This window comes from Puma concolor, chromosome C1 (assembly GCF_028749965.1).
Source record: "Puma concolor isolate L17-30 chromosome C1, mPumCon1.1.hap2, whole genome shotgun sequence".
In the NCBI taxonomy this organism is placed as follows: Eukaryota; Metazoa; Chordata; class Mammalia; order Carnivora; family Felidae; genus Puma; species Puma concolor.
Window position 1 is genome coordinate 171,076,167 of NC_141674.1, and position 26,135 is coordinate 171,102,301.

General features: G+C 37.1%; 1 protein-coding gene across 9 annotated transcripts in view; it reads right to left on the bottom strand.

Annotated features, from left to right (window-relative positions):
- PDE1A (phosphodiesterase 1A) overlaps positions 1-26,135 on the bottom strand; it is a 349,550-nt gene that overhangs the window by 4,736 nt on the left and 318,679 nt on the right. For all 9 annotated transcript variants that reach the window (XM_086719095.1, XM_086719094.1, XM_025912766.2 and 6 more), the window contains one exon: positions 971-1,087. In XM_086719095.1, coding sequence (XP_086575221.1) covers positions 1,014-1,087 — 74 coding nt within the window. In that variant the 3' untranslated portion in view covers positions 971-1,013. The remainder of the gene's footprint in view (positions 1-970; positions 1,088-26,135) is intronic.

Here is a 26,135-nt window from a genome sequence, read left to right on the forward strand (position 1 = left end):
CTTGATATCTACCCAAGCTTCATATGTAAAATAGGAATCACAACCACCGACTCTGAAATTGTTCAGAGAACTAAGTGAGATACTATATATGTAAGATGTTGATCACAGTGACGGACACTTGATAGTTGGTATTAAGGAAACTGCTATCAAGAAAAGACAGTCTTACAACCAACTCAAGAATACTGAGAGATAAATCATCTTAAAATCTAACCACAGTTTAACTCTTTCATATCTAAAGCAACATGTGAGGAGCTACTGATAACATTTCAACGACTTGGTATATGGCACTCAGCATTTTCTCTCTTGCGGCCATCACCCCCAAGAACAGGACTCGTTATAGCACGTGGGATTTGTTTCTTACTTTTTAAAGGAAACACTAAGACATCTCCACTATAATTACACAACCTTCCCTCCTAACAGCTTGCACTTCCTCTGTAGGCCCAAGACAATGGTTCTCAACTGTAGTGTATAGAATTACCAACAGACGGGATTATTAAAAATTCAGATTTCCAAGGCATCATTCCCAGAGTTATAATTCAACCTATGATTTAGTAGATCAAAATCAGACCCCAGAAGCTGAATTAAAAAAACACTGATGCAAACAAATGTCTATAGATTTTAGCAAATATTGATGTCTGTTTCATAATATGTACTTGCTTTGTTATCACCCAATGTGAACATTCATATTTCCTACGTGAAGTAGGAAGAGAAATCAGGATTAAACCTCTCCACAGCCTCCAGATTATTAATTTAAAGGATTAAAAGGTCTCACTAAGTATAATTTTTATTGATGAACAAATTAAATTCTTTGAAAAAGTAAATATTTAAGATTTTGCTTCAGAAAACAGGAGAGACTTTTTTTTTTTTAAAGATTCCAGGAGGGCATTGAAATAAGGTAACTTTGCCTCTAATGATATCTACAAGCCATTCATTTAAAAAATTATGTTTCTTGCCTAAAAAATAAAATTACCTCTCATGTTTAACATGACAGAAGCCTTTAAGGTATTTCAAACCTATGAGTGTGTATCAGCATGTTTTTCCTCAGCATTTACTAGGTCTTCTGAGTTCTTATGAAGATCAGGTTCACCTAAAACACAAGCAAACAGATGAACGGAAACAAAATAAGCCTGTGGAAAAAAAAACCTCATGAAGTCAGGAATCTGAAGCAAATAGTGAGTGTTGAAGACTCCATTTTGCAATGGGTTTTGTGGCACATTTCTCCATGGTTTCCAAACACGTTCTTTTCAGACTGTGCATTTAAAGAGCACAGCAGGTCACACTGTGGTAGTTACACAACGTCATGAAGTTGTAGTTTAATCTGGTAATACAGAACTGAAACTCATGAGACATGCTTAAACATCTACTAAGTCAAACATAAAAATTGTGCATGTTTTTTTCTTGATATTTTTAAATCAAAACATGTTGTTTCAAACAACCCTTCTACTGATCAGTGTCCTTTACCATACATGGCTTAGTTGCTATGAATTTGAACACATGACTATTAGAGAATAGTAATTTTTAAGATAAGACATAATCTGTCAAAACAAACTAATGGAATTTACAGTCTCTGAATCACTCACCATTTATATATACCTTGAAGAAAAAAATTAACATGGAAAATATGCCAACATTTATACAGAGGTTGCCTAGAATCTAATCTATCAAAAATAAAAATATAAAGCAGAAATGTACAGATAAAAGAGTCTTATTATATGGAAAAGAAAGTAAATAAAATAAGCAATTTCAATTTTGAGCCAATTACTCAAAATACCTTAATATTCAGGAAATAGTCATATATGATGGCATGTTCTTTCTATTTGAACTTAGATAAAAAATATACTAACAAGTTAAGCATCACACCAGTTATCTTTGAGATAATTCCTTTTATATATACTGTAAGACTGTGTCATCTCAGTTGCAACAGATTTTTTATTGAGGTTATAAAATTAATGAACATATAAGACTTATGGGGTGTTTTCATGAAGCAAAATTATTTTGTCTCCTGCTTTCTTTTTAAAACACTCAAAAAGGGAAAGTTATCTTCTGTCCCAGGATGAAATTTTCAGGTAGTGTCATGACTTTTGCAATCATTCTTGCATAATATAAACATTGCCTGATCACGTGAAGTCACCCAAGTCTTAACCAACATTAGAAAGTCTTGTCACCTATATTGCACATCAATCTTAAAACAAAGATCAAACAAAGATCATAGAAGATCCCTTTCCAACCTTGAGTTTGTGGCAGAGTCCAGAAATGGTGTGCATTTGGGGACACATGGTTGATATTCCTTTCTGGGTCATTCTTCCCCAATTGGCCACCTTAACTCCTGAGCTGGAGCAAGGGAGAGAAAGGGCTGAGAGGAAAAGCCAAGCTCCTCCTCGAGCAGCACACTGTAGGATGGCTCCACACTCACTAGACCTGGCAGGTGTTGAAAACTAATTCTTCTATGAGCACATTCATGGGCTCTTCAGGGGCTCTTTGCCAGGGACCATGGCTGGAGACATCTCACCACCTTGCAATGGGCACATGAAACTCTGGTTATTTACAATGTTGACAGCCCCCTGGAAATTTATAGTTGCATCTTTAGCTTCCGTGTGCTAAGGTCCTTTCATCCTTCCAAATAGGGATGGGCCACATCTGAATCACATGAAACACTCACGAAGCAACTGTTGCCATAAATTACTTGAGGAAAGACTGAAACCTACATAGATTCCCCTCATTTTGCTCATCTGTCACCAGCTAACCCTTTAGATCTCATGTTTAAACAAAACTCCATTCCCAATATCTCCTGAGGGTCCTGGTGCAGCTCCCTTCTCTTGATTTGAGGTAGAGGGAAGCATTTCTACATCTCTCCCAATAGCTGATAGCTCGTTAAAGAAATTCTACTTGCAAATCCTTTTTCAACCATTAACAACCTGACCCTTTCATTTGTTTGAGTTGGGTAAGGATTATAAGCATCCTATAATTGGCTTTGAATCTTCTTTGAAATTCCTATCTCACAGGTTTTATTTCTGACATTTTAGACTCATGGCTTAAACTTCTGATTTAGTATTCTGTTACTTAGGACTAAATTAGAACAGAACAGAATGAAAAGAACAGGCTGAATTAAAAGAGGAATATAAGTAATTCTCTGGTTCTCAAAATTTTGAGAAAAACTTTTACGATGGGCAAAAAACACTAAGGAAAAGGAACTTACCAGTAATGAAAGAGTGGATATGGAACAAAATCACCAAATGGTAACAATACAGCAATTACAAGCTAAAATTCTTGTTAAAACCAGTCTATATGTATTCTAACATGAATGTGTTGTTATATTATTTGTTTATTAAATCATATGTGATCTAGGTAACAAAGAATATAAATTAATGAGTAAGAATGACAAATTTTATTATTATTAATAGTAATATTAACAGCAGCAGCAAAAAGAGTAGTTAACATTTAGGGAATATTCACTCTGTGCTAAGCACTATGCTAAATGCTTCATACATTTTATCATTTAATCTCCCCAACAATTTTTATTACCCAAGTTTATATATCAGCTAAGGAGCAGAGCTAGGCATTCAACCCCAGAGTCATGTACTTCACTACTAAACCAAAGGGTTTGGTTGCACAGTGCTAACTCCCAGACCCAAAGGGGCAAATTTCTATTGGATTTGAAAGAGTGAAAGCATTCCTTGTTGCCTAAACAACAATGGCAGAGGTTCAAGTTGAGAAGTGTAAACATGCTATTTTTCATCTTCCTGCTCTGACAAGCTATTAGGATTCAAAATTCCGTTCTTCAGAGATGAATAATTTGATAGCAAGAATTGTGAGAAGCATTTTCTAAAGAATAAAACTCTTTTGACTGCCACTCTGTGTAGTAAAACCTACAGGAGACAGACTAAGAAGGACTCAGATGCCAAATCCTATATTCAGGGGAATTTCAAAGCAAAGTGCTGCAAGAAAGAATCAAATGTTTTCTTGCTATACCATGGAGGAGAGATAATAGAGATTTGTGACTCCAGGAGCAATAAGAAAGTATTCAATTTAAAAGTCAACACAAATATGTGACTGAGGTGCCTATTCTTAAAAAACCAAAAGTTGTAAATTAGTGAAAACCCTATTATAATTTTTGTCTTGATGATTTCCGACTCTCCACCCTGCAACACTATAGTCAACCATCCACTGTAGATGTTAAGGATCTCAAATTGCACTGTTTTCCCTGTATATTCATCCACACCAAGAGCAATGAATTGTTTCTAACCTAAAGACTGCAAACATCACAAGTTTCCTAATTTTTAGTGTTTATGATCCAATTCTTTAGTGAAGAGAAGACTGTTTTTGTATGAGTTTCCATCTAGAGAAGAGTCAGGAAAGCGTATGTCCTTTGACTCTGTTCTTCATTTTTCCCATGGAGACAAAAACCACTTGTCTCCATTCACAAGCTGAATACATAATTATCAGCAATTAGATACCTGCTAAGAAAGCATATTCGGCAAATATTGGTGGTATGCATATTCCAAAATTCTAGGAGTCTTTAGATGTCCCTGATAATAGACTATAAACATTATTTGACAAATTTGTAGACTGGTTGAATTGGGGATACCAAAACCCCAAACAAGTAATTTTTTCCTCCATCTTATTTAGCTTTAAGTCATAAGTCTTAGAGGGCTTAATTGGTAGCTATCTTGATTGAGGTTCAAAAATCAGCCAAAATAGAGGAGAGAGGGAAGATGGCGGCGTAGGAGGACGCTGGGCTCACCGCGCGTCCTGCTGATCACTTAGATTCCACCTACACCTGCCTAAATAACCCAGAAAACCGCCAGAGGATTAGCAGAACGGAGTCGCCGGAGCCAAGCGCAGACCAGAGGCCCACGGAAGAGGGTAGGAAGGGCGGCGAGGCGGTGCCCGCTCCACGGACTGGCGGGAGGGAGCCGGGGCGGAGGGGCGGCTCGCCGGCCAAGCAGAGCCCCCGAGTCTGGCTTGCAAAAAGCGGAGGGGCCTGACGGACTGTGTTCCGACAGCAAGCGCAACTTAGCGTCTGGGAGGTCGTAAGTTAACAGCTCTGCTCAGAAAGCGGGAAGGCTGGAGGACAAAGGGAAGGAGAGCTGCTGAGCTCCCAGACGACAGAGCTCAGTTTGGTGGGGAACAAAGGCGCTCGCCAGCGCCATCTCCCCCGCCCATCCCCCAGCCAAAATCCCAAAGAGCACCAGTTCCTGCCAGGGAACTTTCTCGCTCAGCGCAAACACCCAACTCTGCGCTACTGCGGAGCCAAACCTCCGGCAGCAGATCTGACTCCCTCCTGCTGCCACAGGGCCCCTCCTGAAGTGGAACACCTAAGGAGAAGCAAGCTAAGCCTGCCCCTCCTGCCCCCGTGCACCTTGCCTACCCACCCCAGCTAAGACGCCAGATCCCCAGCATCACAAGCCTGGCAGTGTGCAAGTATCCCAGACGGGCCACACCACCCCACAGTGAATCCTGCCCCTAGGAGAGGGGAAGAGAAGACACACACCAGTCTGACTGTGGCCCCAGCGGTGGGCTGGGGGCAGACATCAGGTCTGACTGCGGCTCCGCCCACCAACTCCAGTTATACACCACAGCACAGGGGAAGTGCCCTGCAGGTCCTCACCACGCCAGGGACTATCCAAAATGACCAAGCGGAAGAATTCCCCTCAGAAGAATCTCCAGGAAATAACAACAGCTAATGAGCTGATCAAAAAGGATTTAAATAATATAACAGAAAGTGAATTTAGAATAATAGTCATAAAATTAATCGCTGGGCTTGAAAACAGTATAGCTGACAGCAGAGAATCTCTTGCTACAGAGATCAAGGGACTAAGGAACAGTCACGAGGAGCTGAAAAACGCTTTAAACGAAATGCATAACAAAATGGAAACCACCACGGCTCGGATTGAAGAGGCAGAGGAGAGAATAGGTGAACTAGAAGATAAAGTTATGGAAAAAGAGGAAGCTGAGAAAAAGAGAGATAAAAAAATCCAGGAGTATGAGGGGAAAATTAGAGAACTAAGTGATACACTAAAAAGAAATAATATACGCATAATAGGTATCCCAGAGGAGGAAGAGAGAGGGAAAGGTGCTGAAGGGGTACTTGAAGAAATAATAGCTGAGAACTTCCCTGAAGGGGGAAGGAAAAAGGCATTGAAATCCAAGAGGCACAGAGAACTCCCTTCAGACGTAACTTGAATCGATCTTCTGCACGACATATCATAGTGAAACTGGCAAAATACAAGGATAAAGAGAAAATTCTGAAAGCAGCAAGGGGTAAACGTGCCCTCACATATAAAGGGAGACCTATAAGACTCGTGACTGATCTCTCTTTTGAAACTTGGCAGGCCAGAAAGAATTGGCACGAGATTTTCAGTGTGCTAGACAGAAAAAATATGCAGCCGAGAATCCTTTATCCAGCAAGTCTGTCATTTAGAATAGAAGGAGAGATAAAGGTCTTCCCAAACAAACAAAAACTGAAGGAATTTGTCACCACTAAACCAGCCCTCCAAGAGATCCTAAGGGGGACCCTGTGAGACAAAGTACCAGAGACATCACTACAAGCATAAAACATACAGACATCACAATGACTCTAAACCCATATCTTTCTATAATAACACTGAATGTAAATGGATTAAATGCACCAACCAAAAGACATAGGGTATCAGAATGGATAAAAAAACAAGACCCATCTATTTGCTGTCTACAAGAGACTCATTTTAGACCTGAGGACACCTTTAGATTGAGAGTGAGGGGATGGAGAACTATTTATCATGCGACTGGAAGCCAAAAGAAAGCTGGAGTAGCCATACTTCTATCAGACAAACTAGACTTTAAATTAAAGGCTGTAACAAGAGATGAAGAAGGACATTATATAATAGTGACAGGGTCTATCCATCAGGAAGAGCTAACAATTATAAATGTCTATGCGCCGAATACCGGAGCGCCCAAATATATAAAACAATTACTCATAAACATAAGCAACCTTATTGAGAAGAATGTGGTAATTGCAGGGGACTTTAACACCCCACTTACAGAAATGGATAGATCATCTAGACACACGGTCAATAAAGAAACAAGGGCCCTGAATGAGACATTGGATCAGATGGACTTGACAGATATATTTAGAACTCTGCATCCCAAAGCAACAGAATATACTTTCTTCTCGAGTGCACATGGAACATTCTCCAAGATAGATCATATACTGGGTCACAAAACAGCCCTTCATAAGTTTACAAGAATTGAAATCATACCATGCATACTTTCAGACCACAATGCTATGAAGCTTGAAATCAACCACAGAAAAACGTCTGGAAAACCTCCAAAAGCATGGAGGTTAAAGAACAACCTACTAACGAATGAGTGGGTCAACCAGGCAATCAGAGAAGAAATTAAAAAATATATGGAAACAAACAAAAATGAAAATACAACAATCCAAACGCTTTGGGACGCAGCGAAGGCAGTCCTGAGAGGAAAATACATTGCAATCCAGGCCTATCTCAAGAAACAAGAAAAATCCCAAATACAAAATCTAACAGCACACCTAAAGGAAATAGAAGCAGAACAGCAAAGGCAGCCTAAACCCAGCAGAAGAAGAGAAATAATAAAGATCAGAGCAGAAATAAACAATATAGAATCTAAAAAAACTGTAGAGCAGATCAACGAAACCAAGAGTTGGTTTTTTGAAAAAATAAACAAAATTGACAAACCTCTAGCCAGGCTTCTCAAAAAGAAAAGGGAGATGACCCAAATAGATAAAATCATGAATGAAAATGGAATTATTACAACCAATCCCTCAGAGATACAAACAATTATCAGGGAATACTATGAAAAATTATATGCCAACAAATTGGACAACCTGGAAGAAATGGACAAATTCCTGAACACCCACACTCTTCCAAAACTCAATCAGGAGGAAATAGAAAGCTTGAACAGACCCATCACCAGCGAAGAAATTGAATCGGTTATCAAAAATCTCCCAACAAATAAGAGTCCAGGACCAGATGGCTTCCCAGGGGAGTTCTACCAGACGTTTAAAGCAGAGATAATACCTATCCTTCTCAAGCTATTCCAAGAAATAGAAAGGGAAGGAAAACTTCCAGACTCATTCTATGAAGCCAGTATTACTTTGATTCCTAAACCAGACAGAGACCCAGTAAAAAAAGAGAACTACAGGCCAATATCCCTGATGAATATGGATGCAAAAATTCTCAATAAGATACTAGCAAATCGAATTCAACGGCATATAAAAAGAATTATTCACCATGATCAAGTGGGATTCATTCCTGGGATGCAGGGCTGGTTCAACATTCGCAAATCAATCAACGTGATACATCACATTAACAAAAAAAAAGAGAAGAACCATATGATCCTGTCAATCGATGCAGAAAAGGCCTTTGACAAAATCCAGCACCCTTTCTTAATAAAAACTCTTGAGAAAGTCGGGATAGAAGGAACATACTTAAAGATCATAAAAGCCATTTATGAAAAGCCCACAGCTAACATCATCCTCAACGGGGAAAAACTGAGAGCTTTTTCCCTGAGATCAGGAACACGACAGGGATGCCCACTCTCACCGCTGTTGTTTAACATAGTGCTGGAAGTTCTAGCATCAGCAATCAGACAGCAAAAGGAAATCAAAGGCATCAAAATTGGCAAAGATGAAGTCAAGCTTTCGCTTTTTGCAGATGACATGATATTATACGTGGAAAATCCGATAGACTCCACCAAAAGTCTGCTAGAACTGATACATGAATTCAGCAAAGTTGCAGGATACAAAATCAATGTACAGAAATCAGTTGCATTCTTATACACTAACAATGAAGCAACAGAAAGACAAATAAAGAAACTGATCCCATTCACAATTGCACCAAGAAGCATAAAATACCTAGGAATAAATCTAACCAAAGATGTAAAGGATCTGTATGCTGAAAACTATAGAAAGCTTATGAAGGTAATTGAAGAAGATTTAAAGAAATGGAAAGACATTCCCTGCTCATGGATTGGAAGAATAAATATTATCAAAATGTCAATACTACCCAAAGCTATCTACACATTCAATGCAATCCCAATCAAAATTGCACCAGCATTCTTCTCGAAACTAGAACAAGCAATCCTAAAATTCATATGCAACCACAAAAGGCCCCGAATAGCCAAAGTAATTTTGAAGAAGAAGACCAAAGCAGGAGGCATCACAATCCCAGACTTTAGCCTCTACTACAAAGCTGTCATCCTCAAGACAGCATGGTATTGGCACAAAAACAGACACATAGACCAATGGAATAGAATAGAAACCCCAGAACTAGACCCACAAACGTATGGCCAACTCATCTTTGACAAAGCAGGAAAGAACATCCAATGGAAAAAAGACAGTCTCTTTAACAAATGGTGCTGGGAGAACTGGCCAGCAACATGCAGAAGGTTGAAACTAGACCACTTTCTCACACCATTCACAAAAATAAACTCCAAATGGATAAAGGCCCTGAATGTGAGACAGGAAACCATCAAAACCTTAGAGGAGAAAGCAGGAAAAGACCTCTCTGACCTCAGCCGTAGCAATCTCTTACTCGACACATCCCCAAAGGCAAGGGAATTAAAAGCAAAAGTGAATTACTGGGACCTTATGAAGATAAAAAGCTTCTGCACAGCAAAGGAAACAACCAACAAAACTAAAAGGCAACCAACGGAATGGGAAAAGATATTTGCAAATGACATATCGGACAAAGGGCTAGTATCCAAAATCTATAAAGAGCTCACCAAACTCCACACCCGAAAAGCAAATAACCCAGTGAAGAAATGGGCAGAAAACATGAATAGACACTTCTCTAAAGAAGACATCCGGATGGCCAACAGGCACATGAAAAGATGTTCAGCGTCGCTCCTTATCAGGGAAATACAAATCAAAACCACACTCAGGTATCACCTCACGCCAGTCAGAGTGGCCAAAATGAACAAATCAGGAGACTATAGATGCTGGAGAGGATGTGGAGAAATGGGAACCCTCTTGCACTGTTGGTGGGAATGCAAATTGGTGCAGCCGCTCTGGAAAGCAGTGTGGAGGTTCCTCAGAAAATTAAAAATAGACCTACCCTATGACCCAGCAATAGCACTGCTAGGAATTTATCCAAGGGACACAGGAGTACTGATGCATAGGGGCACTTGTACCCCAATGTTCATAGCAGCACTCTCAACAATAGCCAAATTATGGAAAGAGCCTAAATGTCCATCAACTGATGAATGGATAAAGAAATTGTGGTTTATATACACAATGGAATACTACGTGGCAATGAGAAAAAATGAAATATGGCCTTTTGTAGCAACATGGATGGAACTGGAGAGTGTGATGCTAAGTGAAATAAGCCATACAGAGAAAGACAGATACCATATGGTTTCACTCTTATGTGGATCCTGAGAAACTTAACAGGAACCCAGGGGGGAGGGGAAGGAAAAAAAAAAAAAAAGAGGTTAGAGTGGGAGAGAGCCAAAGCATAAGAGACTGTTGAGAACTGAGAACAAACTAAGGGTTGATGGGGGGTGGGAGGGAGGAGAGGGTGGGTGATGGGTATTGAGGAGGGCACCTTTTGGGATGAGCACTGGGTGTTGTATGGAAACCAATTTGACAATAAATTTCATATATAAATAAATAAAAAAAAAAATCAGCCAAAATAGAAATCAGTCTCACATATCCAGCTATCCTTTAACCTGGGATGAAAAAGGCTAGTGTTCTTTAAAAATGCCTTCCATGCTACTTTCTTTCCTCTCCTATGTACATGCTCCTATCTAACTTAGGCTGGCTATGATGAGAGGCTATTTGAAAGGCTGTGTGAAGAGTGTCTCATCTACTTGTAGTTTTTTTTTTTTTTTTCTTTAAGTAGTAGTGAAATAAATTGCTTCTCTTGGTCATAATGCAAATTGTTCCTATTAAAGTACACTTATAAATTGTAAATACATGCTTTAAAATAAAAGCACTTTAAGCAATTAGTCACACAGCACTTTATTGATCCACAACATTTAGCTAGAATTGTGGGGAGTAGTACAATCTCTAATCTATAAAGACTCATATAACAGGATTAGCCTCATGATGGAGGTGAATTTATTTAAAATAAATCATAGGTGCTTTATCATTTCTACATTACTAATGCCAAAACTATTATCTTATTCTTGTTGAATTCCTTTGATGAGATTTTTATTTCTTACCAATGTCTCTGGGTTTTCTTTAATCAGCAGACTTGCTCGGCATATGTTATAGAAGCCTAGCCCAAGATGGAAGGATGGGAACGTAGGACTCTTCTGAATGAATCCCACGTCCAGAGTAATGAGTTTATTGTACTGAATTCTTTACTTCCACAAAAATTTCCTGATACAAATAAAAATTGGTCAAAGCTTCCAAGCTCACTCACTACCAACTGTCTTGCTAAAGAATGGGCCTAGGTTGGGTTTTGAAGAGGTTATGGAAATGAAGTTTGAACATCAGATTTTTTGTTTTCACCATTTCTTCTCGAAGGCTTATATTTTAAACTTTAACTGAAGAGATCTCTTGGATTGTTTTTTATTTTCCTTATTTTTTCATAATTTCTTCATAGAAATTAAATATATGTAAAAAAAGATACAAAATTTCAGCTATAAATCTTTTTTTGCATGATTTCTAGGAAATCCCTAGATTCCTATAGTTAACAAGGGAACATTATATTAGCCAAACCATGAGCAAGAGTCCCAGAAGGAGTAAACTCAGAATTGAAGAATAATTCATCTAAACTCAGGCATACTTTGAGGAGTAAAAATATTAATGTTAATAGATTCTTTTAGGAAAGAAGTGAATTGCTGTAAACTAAGTTTCATGGGTTAGCTAAAATCTTCTTCTTCTTCTTCTTCGTCTTCTTTTTTGGGGCCTTTAGGTCTGCAGGATACTTAAAAAAATTTTTTTTTCTTAAAAGGTTCTATGCCAAGAAAAAATAAAGGCAAGTAACTTAAGTGGCAGAATCCTCCACAGAAAGTATTTAGATAAAGTTTGTTCATGTTCAGCTTTTCAAATTGGGCCACTATACCCACCATTCAGAATAAGCCACTTCATTCCTTCACTCACTCCTGCAGAAAACTGGTTGGATTTGAGACATACTTTGGAGAGATACTCTATAGATAATTTTGATGGATTAATTAATAATGGAAAGGTGAGGGGCATCTGGGTGGCTCAGTCAGTTACATGTCTTTGGTTCAGGTCTTGATCTCATGGTTTGTGAGTTTGAGCCCTGCTTCGAGCTTTGTGCTGACAGCTTGGAGACTGAAGCCTGCTTCAGATTCTGTGTTTCCCTCTCTCTCTGCCCCTCCCCCACTCATGCTCTGTCTCTCTCTCAAAAATAAATAAACAAAAGTTACAGAGAGGGAAGGAGGCAAACCATAAGAGACTCTTAAATACTGAGAACAAACTGAGGGTTGAGGGGGGTGGGGGGGGAGGGGAAAGTGGGTGATGGGCATTGAGGAGGGCACCTGTTGGGATGAGCACCGGGTGTTGTATGGAAACCAATTAGACAATAAATTTCATATAAAAAATAAATAAACATTAAAATTAAAAAAAATGGAAAGGTAATAGAAGAGTCAAGATCAATTCACCATACATCAATTCACTTGATATTTTAAAAAAGATTTTACTTTTAAGCAATCTATACACCCAGTGTGGGACTTGAACTCACAACCCTGAGATCAAGAGTTGTATGCTCTACCTATTGAGTCATCCACTTGATTGATGGAATTGATCCACTGCATATTTTCTCATGAGTTAAGCTTTATCTCATATCAAAATTGTTATGATCAAGCAGTGTTTTCCCATAATATACTTCTTTAAGGAAGCCTTCTATAAGATCTCCATGTAGTTTGGAGGCACATATATGAGCCCAGGAGAGTAATAACAATTACTGTAGAAAACACTAAGTTCTAAATACTTTATATGTATAAACTCATCTAATCTTCACAATAGCTCTTGAGATAGACATAAGTTTTCTGACCCTCACTTTAAAAACTGGCAAATTGAAACAGAGAGGTTAAGTAACTTGCTCAAGGTTACATAGCAAGTAAGTGATGGGACCAGAATTGAATAGATAGTCTAGGCCCAGAGTTCTAGATCCTAACTGTACACTATGCAGCTTTCCTGGGTATAGTTTATTTAATAGCTGCTATGTTTTTGTGTTTCCTTAGTATGAGTTTATGCCTTATCTTTGAAATTAAATATCATGGTAAATGATAGCCTTTTTTTCCAAAGGCAGAGACAGAGAATAAGAATAAAAAAATGTCTTCGTGAAAATATGTTCTTCAATATTAGACACAAGGACAGTCTCAGCTAACTAATTAATTGGGGTGTTCCCACTAGTCAACTACAATTAACCATTAGGTCAACTGTTAAGGAATCACAGTAAAGAAGGTATATAAGAGCAGCTTTAAAAACCAACAGGTTTTTCAGGGGGGAAATAACTGGGCTAATCTGACAAATGGAATTATATATTGTACAAGTCATTCTCAAACCCCCCCCCCCCAAAAAACAGTATATGAAGCCATTTTACTCTTGCTGTTCACTCCTACTATAATGCAAACACTTTTCAAGGATATCTGTCCCTTAAAATTTTTATCAGTCATGTTTATTTAATGGCAGAGAACTATTAAGACATTTGTTCAGAAAAATGGTAGAATTAATTAAAAAACACAATGAGTTTATGGAAGTCACATTACCTTTATATTACCTAAATACTTGATGTTTTAGAAAAGGACATCAAAGTGAAAATACAAGCTTTATTGCAGATGACACAGTGATTAGATGCTCAAAGAAAATTTATTGACACTCAACATATTATCTCAGTAAGGAGAAATGCTACAAAATGCCATTTAAACCAATATTTGAAAGCATGAAGATGCTGGGGTAGCCATAGCAGTTGAACTACATCAACCAAAGAATTTGTAGCTTTTATTTATGTGGTTAGTGATGCCACTTGTGCAATCTGCAAAAAAACAGGTTCTTTTTCTCTCACAGGGCCAGATAAATTTCCAGCAGTGGAATGAAATCTCCAAGTCTTTTGGTCACATTAGAGCTGCCACCATGTGTGAGGTATTGTTTAAGGATGTTTACTGATCAGGAAAAGTTAATGCTTTGAATTGGTTTTTGCTTCTGAAAAAAAGGATACTCATTTAAAAAACCTTGAGACAATATTATCTAAGAGTTGGAATAATTAAACTGTACCTTAGCATTTATAATTATCCATGTTTGTAGGAATTGTGGAAAAATTAAGAAGATAAATATAATTGATATTTTTTCTTAATTTTCAATATATTTTACTTTTGCTCCTAAAACCTTTTGTGACTTTTGCACTCATTAGTAGTGATACTCAAATGATTCTTTTTTCTTTTACTTTTTTTAGTTTTTTAATTTTTATTTATTATTGAGAGAGAGAGAGTCAGAGCATGAGTGGGGGAGGGGCAGAGAGAGAGGGAGACACAGAATCCTGAAACAGGCTCCAGGCTCCGAGCTGTCAGCACAGAGCCCAACATGGGGCTCCAACCCATGAACTGCCAGATCATGACCTGAGCTGAGGTCAGACACTGAACTGACTGAGCCACCCAGCCCCCCCGCCCTTTTTTCTATTTCAACTTATTTTTTTTCACCATTTGATTTATTGCCTAAAAAGCTGGGGTTCTAAGGAGCTCAATTCTAGTTGATTTCAAGTAGAGCAGATACCCTCCGAATCTAATAAGAAGCTACCTTGAAGGATATTAATATTGTCTACTAACAAATAGTATACAAGTATTAGGATATAGGACTATATTATATAAAGAAATAATATGGAATCTGTGACTTATTTTAAAAATAAAAAATATAATTATACTTCCTTTTCTTTTATCTTCTTCCTAGTAATGTATTTTAATAATCCTAACAAAAAATCAAATTCTTTGAAGAAATAGAGTTAGAGGGACCAATGCCCTTATGTAGGTAATAACTTGACTTTCAGGTACAACTGCACTCTATCAATCCTTAATCTACTGAGAAAGCATTGAGAAAATCATTAAGCTTTTCGTATGTGTGTATCTCATAAGTTATGGTCATGTACAACATAATCCTATTTTTTATAATTTAATATAAATATCATAAGTAATTTCCTTAACTCAAACATTTGGTAAGCTCATAAACACTATGACAAAGTATAGGAAGACATTTTTGGCTGAATATGGATTTCAGAGCAATTCTTAACTCATTGGCGGTTAAGTTTCTTCCCTTTACTATTTATAAGACTTTATATTGACTATGTCTCTAGTTTAGGAGAGTTATAGAAATATATTTTTAAGGAAAAGAATATCGTACACTGAAAACATATACTGAAACCTAGATACTGACATAGGACTTACTTATATTTATTCATTTGTATATAAATGCAGCATAAACTCTGTGTATGAACCAATATATGTCCTAAATTCTGAGTGATCCAACTAAAATGATGGTAAAGACAGAATTAGCTGAAATTGTTAAGCATAACAATGAAATAGTGCTCAAGAAAGAAAAACAAATGCTTTGTAACACTCACTAGGGACCATCAGAGTGCCCTTAACAAAACAAAAAGAACAAGAGGCGTGCCTTGGATGGAGAGGATCAGTGGAACCGTCTGGAAATAACTTCTTATATCCTGACTACATCCAACTATGGATAAAAGGAGAGGATCAGTGGAACCGTCTGGAAATAACTTCTTATATCCTGACTACATCCAACTATGGATAAAATCTCAAAGTTGTCCCAAGATAAATCGGCTTCATTTCCAAATTAAGTAAAGAGCACATCATACCATTTGTGCTCCCACCAATACAGATCTCACCTCTGCTTGTCCTCATCCCAGTACCCAGGTGAAACCGTTTCTTCATCATCCCTGAGCCAGCTCATAATCACTAGAGATGCAAGCCCGCTCCTTCCACCTTCCTTCTAACTCTATTGTCCATGTAAATACAAGCGGAGAGTTCACACACACTTCAACAATATCACTTTAAAGTGCCCCCAAGTTCTGCTGCTGTTACAGTTTCTCTATCAACTAACAGGTTGGGCAAGACTTCTGCTCTGGAAGAAAATTTAGAAAATGTAAATAAACCAAACTGTCACAACCAGCTTCTAGAGGATGATCTAGAAACTATCCAGAAGGTTACTGGCTTTGATTTGAGATGAATGAAGCACAAATCCCAGTCTTTTCCAAAACTAAGTGTATGGATTTAGACAATTTAAGTTCTCTGAGCCACAGTTTTATCAGAGTACAACTCCCACCTTGTGAGGTTGCTGTAATAAATGTATAAATGACCCATGGGAAGGTAAATAATGTAAAATTTCACTCCCAAATTCATAATTTTCAACATTTTAAAACAAAAATGTCTATGGGATATAAGTACACATTTGAAAGCTCATGGGATCAGTTGTGTTGAGATAAAAATTATGCTACTCTGGGATAAGTTTTCACAAAAAGTTGTTACTTCTTTCTGGATTTACTACTGTCATGATACTATTTTCTGTGTATTATATGAAACTGAAAAGGAATGAGGAAGATCCATATGTAATATGTGTACAAACCTGTAATTTGGACAATTTACATGCCCCTCAGAGACCTCAGTTTTCACATTGGTAAAATGGTGATAGTACCTAAATCACAGGGCTGTTTGGGGCGCCTGGGTGGCTCAGTCTGTTAAGCATCTGACTTCAGTTCAGGTCATGACCTCATGGTTTATGGGTTTGAGCCCCACATCAAACTCTATGCTGACAGCTCAGAGCCTGGAGCCTGCTTCAGATTCTGTCTTCCTCTCTCTCTGTCCCTCTCCCACTTGCTTTCTGTCTGTCTGTCTCTCTCTCAAAAAAAAAAATAATATTAAAAAAAATTAAAAAAAAAAAGAACTCAGTATATTGCCTGGCAAATAAATGTGTACTTAGTAGGAAACGAATCTGCATTCTATTTAGCGTTAATACCTACATGATTACAAAAATCACTTACCATATATACTGTAATATACAATATTGCATTTTAAGATATTTAAGATACAAAGAACAAATATAAAGTTTAATAATGAACCTATCTCAATATATTAAAATGTCATATTAATCATAATGTAAATTTTATCTTTCAAAAATTTTAATACTTTCCCATAATTTTTAAATATTTCCTTATTTCTGGTGGGAAAATCTTTCAATTTTGTGTTTTAATTTTTCAAGCAATATTACAAGACCTATTTTGGAAAACCTTTTGTTTCCTGTTGAGAAATCTATGAAATTTTCTAGCAAAATTGATTTTAAATGAACCTGTTTGACTAAAATATATTCAATACATTTCAAATAAATTATAAAATGTGCAAAGATAAGAAAACATTTAACTTATTAGTAACTCATATGAAGGCATAGATACAGTGATTAAGTTTTTAAAAAATGTCCTGATGCTAATAGGAAATAAAGGTTTTTATAGGAATGCTAATGAAGTTGAAGCTCTAACTGAACCATGGTCATCCAAGACATGCCTAGGCATTTGTGAAGAACTATAGATATCATTTTAGACCGACAGTCAGGCTTTCGTTTTGTTGAATGGGTTCCTTTGAGGCCAGAACTAAACTGTTCTGTGCAACTGAGGGGGTTTTAGTGGCAGAGAGGGGAAAGAGAGGAGCTGAGGTTGTGAATCAAGAGCAATATAAGACTAAAGGTTTTGGAGACAGAACAGAGGTGAGTGGTGACAAAGAGATTTATCTTTTGCTCAGAGGTATAATGTTAAGACAACAAAGCTTTCAATGTGCTTGGAATTTGGAATTATTGGGAGAATATGACAAAGTCTATATTGCACAAAGTAAAATTAGAGCAAGTGAATAGTTTTTGGGTGTCTGAAAACGTCGCAAGTATAGACATTGTGCAGTGGACTTTTGGGGAATACCCCCACATTTAGTTTCCCTTTTTCCATTTGTCAGTTATTTTTTTCTCTTTCGAGATCTTTTAGCTAACAAAAAATATATGGTACAACATAGGGTAATGTCATTTCAGTTTTAGGGACTCACCACTAAAATCAGAGTTTTATGAAATGGAGTCAATTCTCCTCTACCCAACAGTGACCAAGTTTTTACCTGGCCTTGAGCAGGAACTAGAGATCTAAAGCTGAATATCCCATGAATTCTGTTCTCAAAAAAAAAACTACCAGCGTTTGTTTGGCACATAGTAGGCCTAGGTAAATATTTTTGTAGTGACTTCATTAGTAGTTCTCAACTTCCTGTCAGGTTCCATTAAAGCAACTTCTTGCTTTAATATGTGTGACACATTCTAATCACAATATCTTATAATATACAGTGGTTCTCATGTGGAGAGATGGTGCACACCCCCAAAGGGGAATCTTGGAATCTCCTTGAGGCATGTACAGTTGGAAACACATCCTGAAGCTCCTCTTATTCCCTCTCTTACTCCCAACACTGATTTTGGGAGGTCCCTTTTGAATGCATTTTTCTCTTCACATTTAGAGAATGCAAGTCTGCATATGATAAATATCCCAACTGGAGTATAAATAACACAGCTATGCTTACATAACTAAGTAACAGGCTTCTTGGAGAAGGTGATTTAATGGAGTTTTGGAAGATAGGTAGGATTTTTTAAATGTTTTATTAATTTATTTTTGAAAGAGAAAAAGAGCATGAACAGGAGAGGGGCAGAGAGAGAGGGAGAGAGAATCCCAAGTGGGCTCCACACTGTCAGTGCAGAGCCTGTCATGGGGCTAGAACTCACGAACTGAGAGATCATGACTTGAGCTGAGATCAAGAGTTAGACACTTAACCAACTGAGTCACCCAGGTGCCCCAAGATAGGTAGGATTTTAATGAGCAAAGTGGAAGAGGGGACCAAAGGAGTACATTCCATGAGGAAGAAAGAACAAGGGTTAAAGTAGAAAGAAAGTCCACGGACTTTCCCAGTAGTAGAAGGCAAATGTTCCAGAGGAGATGTGTGACCCAAGACACAGATATTTTAAGGGATATCATTATCAAGGTACACACTGCTGTTTCCTGTGTACAGCCTGCCAGGGTGAAGCTGGCTCAGATTCTAATCTGTACTTGGCTTGTCTTGATCATGAAGTGATTAAGTTTCCTGCTCTCCCCCTCCATGTCCTCTGCATTCATTTCAATGCACAAAAGTGTTCTGTTTTGACCTACCTCTGTAAACTGGAGATAAGCCATATTGAACTTCAAATTTTTTTTTTTTTTTTTTTTAGAGGGAGCAAGAGGGAGTGAAAGAGAGCACAAGCAGGGGGAAAGGGGCAGAGGGAGAGAAGGAATATTAATCTTAAGCCCAACGCAGGGCTCGATCCCACGACCCTGGGATCATGACCTGAACCAAAATGAATAGTTGGATAATCAACCAACTGAGCCACCTAGGGACCCCACATATCAGACTTTTAAAAAATAAAATAGCCCAGAAGATGCTAATGTGCTGCCAGGGTTGAAGACTATTGAGTTCCACCATTACAATAATTGAATGAGTGAATGAATAAGCACATACTCACTGTTCAAACTGTTATGTAAGCTCTTCTAGGCTTAAGTAACTTTGGTGAGTACCACCTCTTCAAACTCATAATTCTGATCTTCCAAATGTTCCATTCTAGCAAATGCAAACTCCTGCTCTATTGTACTGATAATATAATATAGAATGTCAGCTAAAGAGATTAAGTTGAAAATAGGAATAAAATAAATGTATAATACAGAATTTAATTTACTAATAATTTTAAATATACAATTTAAAAATTACTGGTAGGATCTCATTTAAACTGCTGTTAATTGCATTTTTAAACCATGATTAGAAAAAAAAATGAGAGCGAGCTCTAGTTTTTATTTGAAAGGTTTTGCTTCCCTCTGTTTGATTAATTGTCCCTTCTGAGCTCTAAACAATATGCATGCATTTTCTCAAAAAGATGCTTGGGTTTAGTCCTGGGAGTTTGAAAGTTGTAATTTTGTTTACATGATGAGTTTTGATTGATTAAAAGGATAATGGGAAGGAATAACTAAAACATTTTAAGAACAAATATTTAGAAACATAAACCTTTAAAGTAACTCAATACAAAATAATATAAACATGTTTTTGTTGTTTAAAAACAATCTATTTTTATTTTCTCTAAGCAGCAGATGCAGAAGAGTTAGGAACACTGTTAAGTACTGATAGAGATTGCTGGCAAATAAGAAAAAAAAGGGGGGGGGGCAGAACTTTAGTAGAGATCTATGGGACAAAGTGCAGTGAAATATTACAGAGTGATATAGACATCTGGGAGGGAAAGTGCCGCTATGTGGCTGGTTTGGGTGTGATGCTTAACAATCAGGTCTCAGAAGCATAAAGAGAAAAGGAGGAGAGATCAAGCAAAAGGGGGATGGCAAAGCTTTGGTGGCTTATAGTGGCCAAACCCGGGGTCACGTGTCAGAGGTAGAAGATGGAAGGAGCAGGAAGTAGACAGGAGGGGGTATGTCTAGAGAGATGAGAAAGAAGTTAAGCAAGGTGGCCATCCCATGGTCACATTACGAACTTTGATGCCACCTAAGAAGAAAAAGGAAATCAAGAACACTCAATTGAATAGGCTTACTCTAATTCAACTAAAACATTTGAATAACAAGCTTATGTTTTCTTTAAACATGTAGCATGGAGATTTCAGCTAGAAACAAGCTTATGTTTTCTTTAAACATGTAGCATGGGGGGGCACCTGGGTGGCGCAGTCGGTTAAGCGTCCGACTTCAGCCAGGTCACGATCTCGCGGTCTGTGAGTTCGAGCCCCGCGTCGGGCTCTGGGCTGATGGCTCAGAGCCTGGAGCCTGTTTCCGATTCTGTGTCTCCCTCTCTCTCTGCCCCTCCCCCGTTCATGCTCTGTCTCTCTCTGTCCCAAAAATAAATAAACGTTGAAAAAAAAAATAAAAAATAAACATGTAGCATGGGGATTTCAGCTAGAAACTGTATTTGGTCACAGAAAAGTAAAAGAAGTTACATTATTTGTGAACCTGATATGGACTAAGAAATTGATATGTACTATAAATATATATTACTTAAAAGACTTAACTACTTAATATTTAAAAAAATCTGCATAGTATTTAGATACATTTTTTTTCTGCCTCATGTTTCTCTCAAGATCCCCAAATTCCCTGGTGAGACAGATAACAGCTATTTACCTCATCATGGATAAAGCTCAAAAAATATGGCATTGGGTAGAAAGATATTCATTAAAGAATGTGTACCACGTGATTTCATTTACACCAAGTTTTAAAACATGAAAAACTAAATTATGTATTGTTTAAGGTTACAGAAGGAGGAATAACAGCTAAAAAACTAAAACAAACAAAAAAAAGAAATAATTATCATGAAATTCATAGTATTGATTAGATCATGGTAGGGAAAGAGGGAAAACATGATTAAAAAAGGACTTGGAACTTCTAGGGATGGTAATATATTTTCTTGGCCTAGATGGTAGGTTTTCTCCCTCTGTCCCTTCTTTTCTCTTTCTTTCCTTCCTCTCTTTGTTGCCATTTTCTCTCTTTCCTTCTCTCTCTTTCTCTCTCTCCCTCTCTCCCCATGTCTATTTCTCTCCTCCTTTCTTTCAATGCTTAATTGTTTGAGGTCCTACTTTGTGATAGTCACTGTGCTAAGAGCTTAAGAAACATCAGTGATCGACATAAATATCTTCATTCTCATGAAACTTATTCTGAGTGGAGGAAGACAGACAACAAAAATTAAGCATAGTAAGTCAATTATTTAAAGGTTAGACAGTGATCTGTGAAGTGTCATGGGAAAGTAGTTGAGAGGGGATCAGAGGTCAAGGGAGGAACCTGGGGGGAATTTGAAATGTTTGCCAGAGGAGGCCTTACTGACAAGTGACAACTGGAGCTAGATTGGAAAGTAGAGAGGAGGCAGTCACGTGGTGTTTGGAGGAAGCGTGTTTCTAACAAAGACATGCTGGTACAAAGCACTTAAAGCAGGAACGTATCTGATGTGTTGAAAGAAAGAAGACAAAAGGACAGTGTAGTTGCAAGGGAGCTAGTGAGAGAGAGAAAGAGAAATGGGAATTGAATCAGCAAGATAAAGGAGGTAAGGCAGACGTGGATCATATAAAGCCTTATGGGCAGCAAAATGCTACTCCAACCTGTACAGGCTCCTATGACCTGATTGTTGCATTTTAGGAACTTTGTAAGTTGGTTGTTAAACCTAGTCATTCTTAAAAATAAAATTATAGGGGCTTACAATTAAATAAATTGTATTAAAAGTAAAGGTGCTAAGTGTTTAAAAATCATTTCCTAATTATTTTGACCCATTTTCTCATTATCTATGTCTTCAGGTTAATTATAGCTACCAAATCTGTATGATGCAAACATCTCATGTGCACCTCTTTTCCCAATTCCCATGTTCAGAGACTTTATACTGACAGCTTGAAACTGGCCATGGTAGGAATATTTACACCATGGATGTCATCAAACTTTATGAATCAGGGCTTGATTTATTGTTTCATTGTTGTCTAAAGTGCTGGAGATAAAAAAAATAGAGATTAAGTTTAAAAGTGTGTCATGTCTAAAATTGCTACATTATAAATAGCACAGAAATTTGAGGAAATTTTTTCCAGTATTCAAAAATCATTATCCACTCAAGTGACCAAGAAGTCATTTGTATTTTCGATGAACAGGTGAAATTGACATATGCCTTCTATGTTTTTTAAGTTTTGACATACGTTTTTTATACTTTCACCTTACTCCTTGATATAAATGAAAATATCAGTGTTCTTATCTGAACAACTTATGTTTGTCAGTTGCAACCATAAGTTGACCATAGACACAGAGTTTGGTAAAAATCAACTAAGGCATTCTGTGAAAACCAATCACCTATATAGAGTTTACAACAAAGGCTACTGCATATTTTATTACTACTCTTAAACATGTGTTACACTTCCTTTATGTGTAAAATATATGAGAAACCACATGTGTATGTGTGTGTGTATACTTTTTTGAGACAGTTGTTAAACTTGCCAGCATACTATTACCTGTAGGCCACTGTAAGGATTTCCCATACTGTATTATTGACTTATAAATAGTACATATATGTTTTTATATATTTTTGTGGTATATTTCATAATATTTTTTTAAAAAACTAAACATTAAACAACTTAAATAGTGCTCTATGACTATTAAGAAAATTGAATCAGCAGAAAAAAATTATCCCACAGAGAAAGCAGCAGGCTCACATGGTTTTTAAAAGTAAATTCTGCCGAACATTCAATGCCAATTTAAGGCTCACAAACTCTCAAGAATTTAAAAACTCCAATTTATTTTCTGAGGCTAACCTCAGTACCAGAAGTATAAGTATGAGAAAGGAAAATTGCAGGCTCACCTCACTCAGATAGATTTTTTAAGTCAGCCAAAGTAACACATAAATTTTAAAAAGTTATTACATTACAATTAAGTTGGGTCTAATCAAGGAATACAAGGTGATTCACCATTAGAAAATCTCTTAATTCATTATATGAACTAATTAAAAAGAAAAATCATATGAATTATTTAAAAAGCCACAGAAAAGACATTTGATAAAACTAAATGTTTCATTTAAAATACATTTTCTTAACAAATTATTTATGGAAATGTAATTAACCTCATAAAGAGAAGATCAAAATAAAATTAAGAAATATCACACTTTATTGCTGCAACATTGAATATTTTTCCTTTTGAATTCAGAGACAACCTAAATGCTCTCACCATTTCCATTTCAGATGCTTCTGGATAAACTTGCTAATGCAACTGATTCAAGAAAAACAATCATTAGAGATATACATTTGGGAGAGAAAAAAACTGTCATTTGCAGAAGATCAGTTTTCAAAATAAAATTGTATTTTTATACAGCAGCAAGAAACAGCCACTTGGAACAGCAACAAAAATATAAAATACTGATGGAAAATCCAACAAAATACATTCAAACTTTTGAAATAAATTATTATTAATTATAAATATTGATTACTTGATATATAATATGCTTAATGTAATGCCGGGCATCTAATAACGCTAACAAGTATTTTCCATGACCATTATTATTATTATGAAGGAAACGTATACTTTCTGAGAAACATGAAAGAAGATATATAAGATATATATGAATAGGAAGACTTGATATCAACGATGACAATTCTTTCCAAAATATCAAAGTAATTCTGACCAAAATCCCACTTGTTTTCTTTTTTTTTTTGGTGGAACTTATGAGCCACTAAAAGCAGCTACAAAAGCAGGTGTGAAAAGTTTAAATGAATAATATCATACCAAACATATTCTATGACTGTAGAGCAATTACATAGGAAGTAAGTCCCCAAAAGAAACTAGAAAACACTTGTGTATTTGCAAGTTTTAATACATATTCTAAAATGTCTTATTTGCCTTAAGCTAGCTCTAGGTTTCCTTCTGGTTCTAAATAGCTATTAATCATAGGGCGCCTGGGTGGCTCAGTCGGTTAAGCATCCGACTTCGGCTCAGGTCATGATATCACGGTTCATGAGTTTGATCCCGTGTCGGGCTCTGTGCTGACAGCTCACAGCTCAGAGCCCGGAGCCTTCTTCAGATTCTGTGTCTCCCTCTTTCTGCTCCTCCCCCATTCACACACACTCTCTCTCTCTCAAAAATAAATAAAAGCATTAAAAAAATTAAAATAAAATAAAATAAATAGCTGTTAATCATGCACAATGCAAATCTTGTGGCGTCTCAGTTCCCACATTGCCTCCTTTTCTCACCTGTTAATCGTCTTTAAGCCTAGTGTTTTGGGATTTGAATCTATATCAAATAAATCGGAAAATTACCCAGTACAGTAAGAAACATATTGTATTCCATTCCAGTATGACCCACTCCCCACCCCACACTCCCAATTCCATTCTGGGATGTAATTTGTTTTTGTCAAATACACATTTTCTTTGAGAAGATCAGAAGCAGATCTGGGATTAGTTTGCAGTTTTTGTTCCAATTAAGGTGGACTCGGTGGATCTGGTTCAGTTTGTAATTTTTTGTTCTAAACACAAACCAAACCATCAAGTGGCTTACCAAAGTAACTCTTTTGCCTTGAAGGAGAACCAAAATTTGTGTTTGCCATTTGGGAGCTACTCTAAAGAGACATGCTTCTTTAACAATTCCAGGCATGAAGCTAAGCCACTCTTCCATTTCAGCTTGTGACACAGGATGGCAGGTCACCAACAAAAACAAGGTACATTTATCTGTTCCTTTAGAATTGTTACATTTCTTTGCTGCCTATGGTTTCCTTGCTTGCTAATTGCGGGTATCTGTCACCAACAGCCACCAGTAGAGGCAAATGTGCTCATTTTGTTGTCCCCCCCCCCCCCCCCCCGCCCTCCTCACTTTCTTAGGTGCCTTGCTCTCAGAACTGCATCATAGACCTTCAAGTCTCTGGAACATAAATGGGAATTGGGAATGTCGGCTTCTTCATGGGGGTGGATATTACGTGCCCGATAATCACATTTATTGAGGATACAGAAAGTTACGTGGTTTGCCTGAAACTTTATAGGTAGAAATAAAAGCAGAGAGCAACTTTTCTCACTATTTCCCTCCACTTGTGTCACTAGGAGGTTAGCCACAGGCCCTCTTAAATCTCCTGTCTTCTCTGTAAGTACTGCAGGAAAAGGAAAGACTTTAGATGCTGAGGAATGCTGAGAAATAGATAATGAAGATATTTTCCTCACTCTAAATGGGTAAGTTTTAACCAAAACCAAAATAGTTTGGAATGGAGGAAAGCATTTTTTACTTTTTAACTTCTATCTCTTACTTTTTGAAAAGGAATGTATTTACATGTAACATTCTTAGATGCCCCCAGATCCTTAATAGGAGGCTTCCTGAGTGAAATTACTGTTTTAAAAAGTGTCTTCTTTTACTGATGGTCTAGGAGCTTCATACCATGGGGCCTAAGTGTCCATACCTGCTTCGGGATTAGTGGAATGTTTTTAAGATAACTGTGAAATATACTGTCAGAGCTGATATGAACACCAAGAATCTGGGGTTCTGTTCAGAGCCTTATTGTTTAATTAATATTCTAAAACTTTAAGCACCATATAGCCTGCTTATTTTCATCTCAATGCAATTATAATAAAGTAATTATCATCTTCAGTGTACTTAAGACTAGAGGTGATG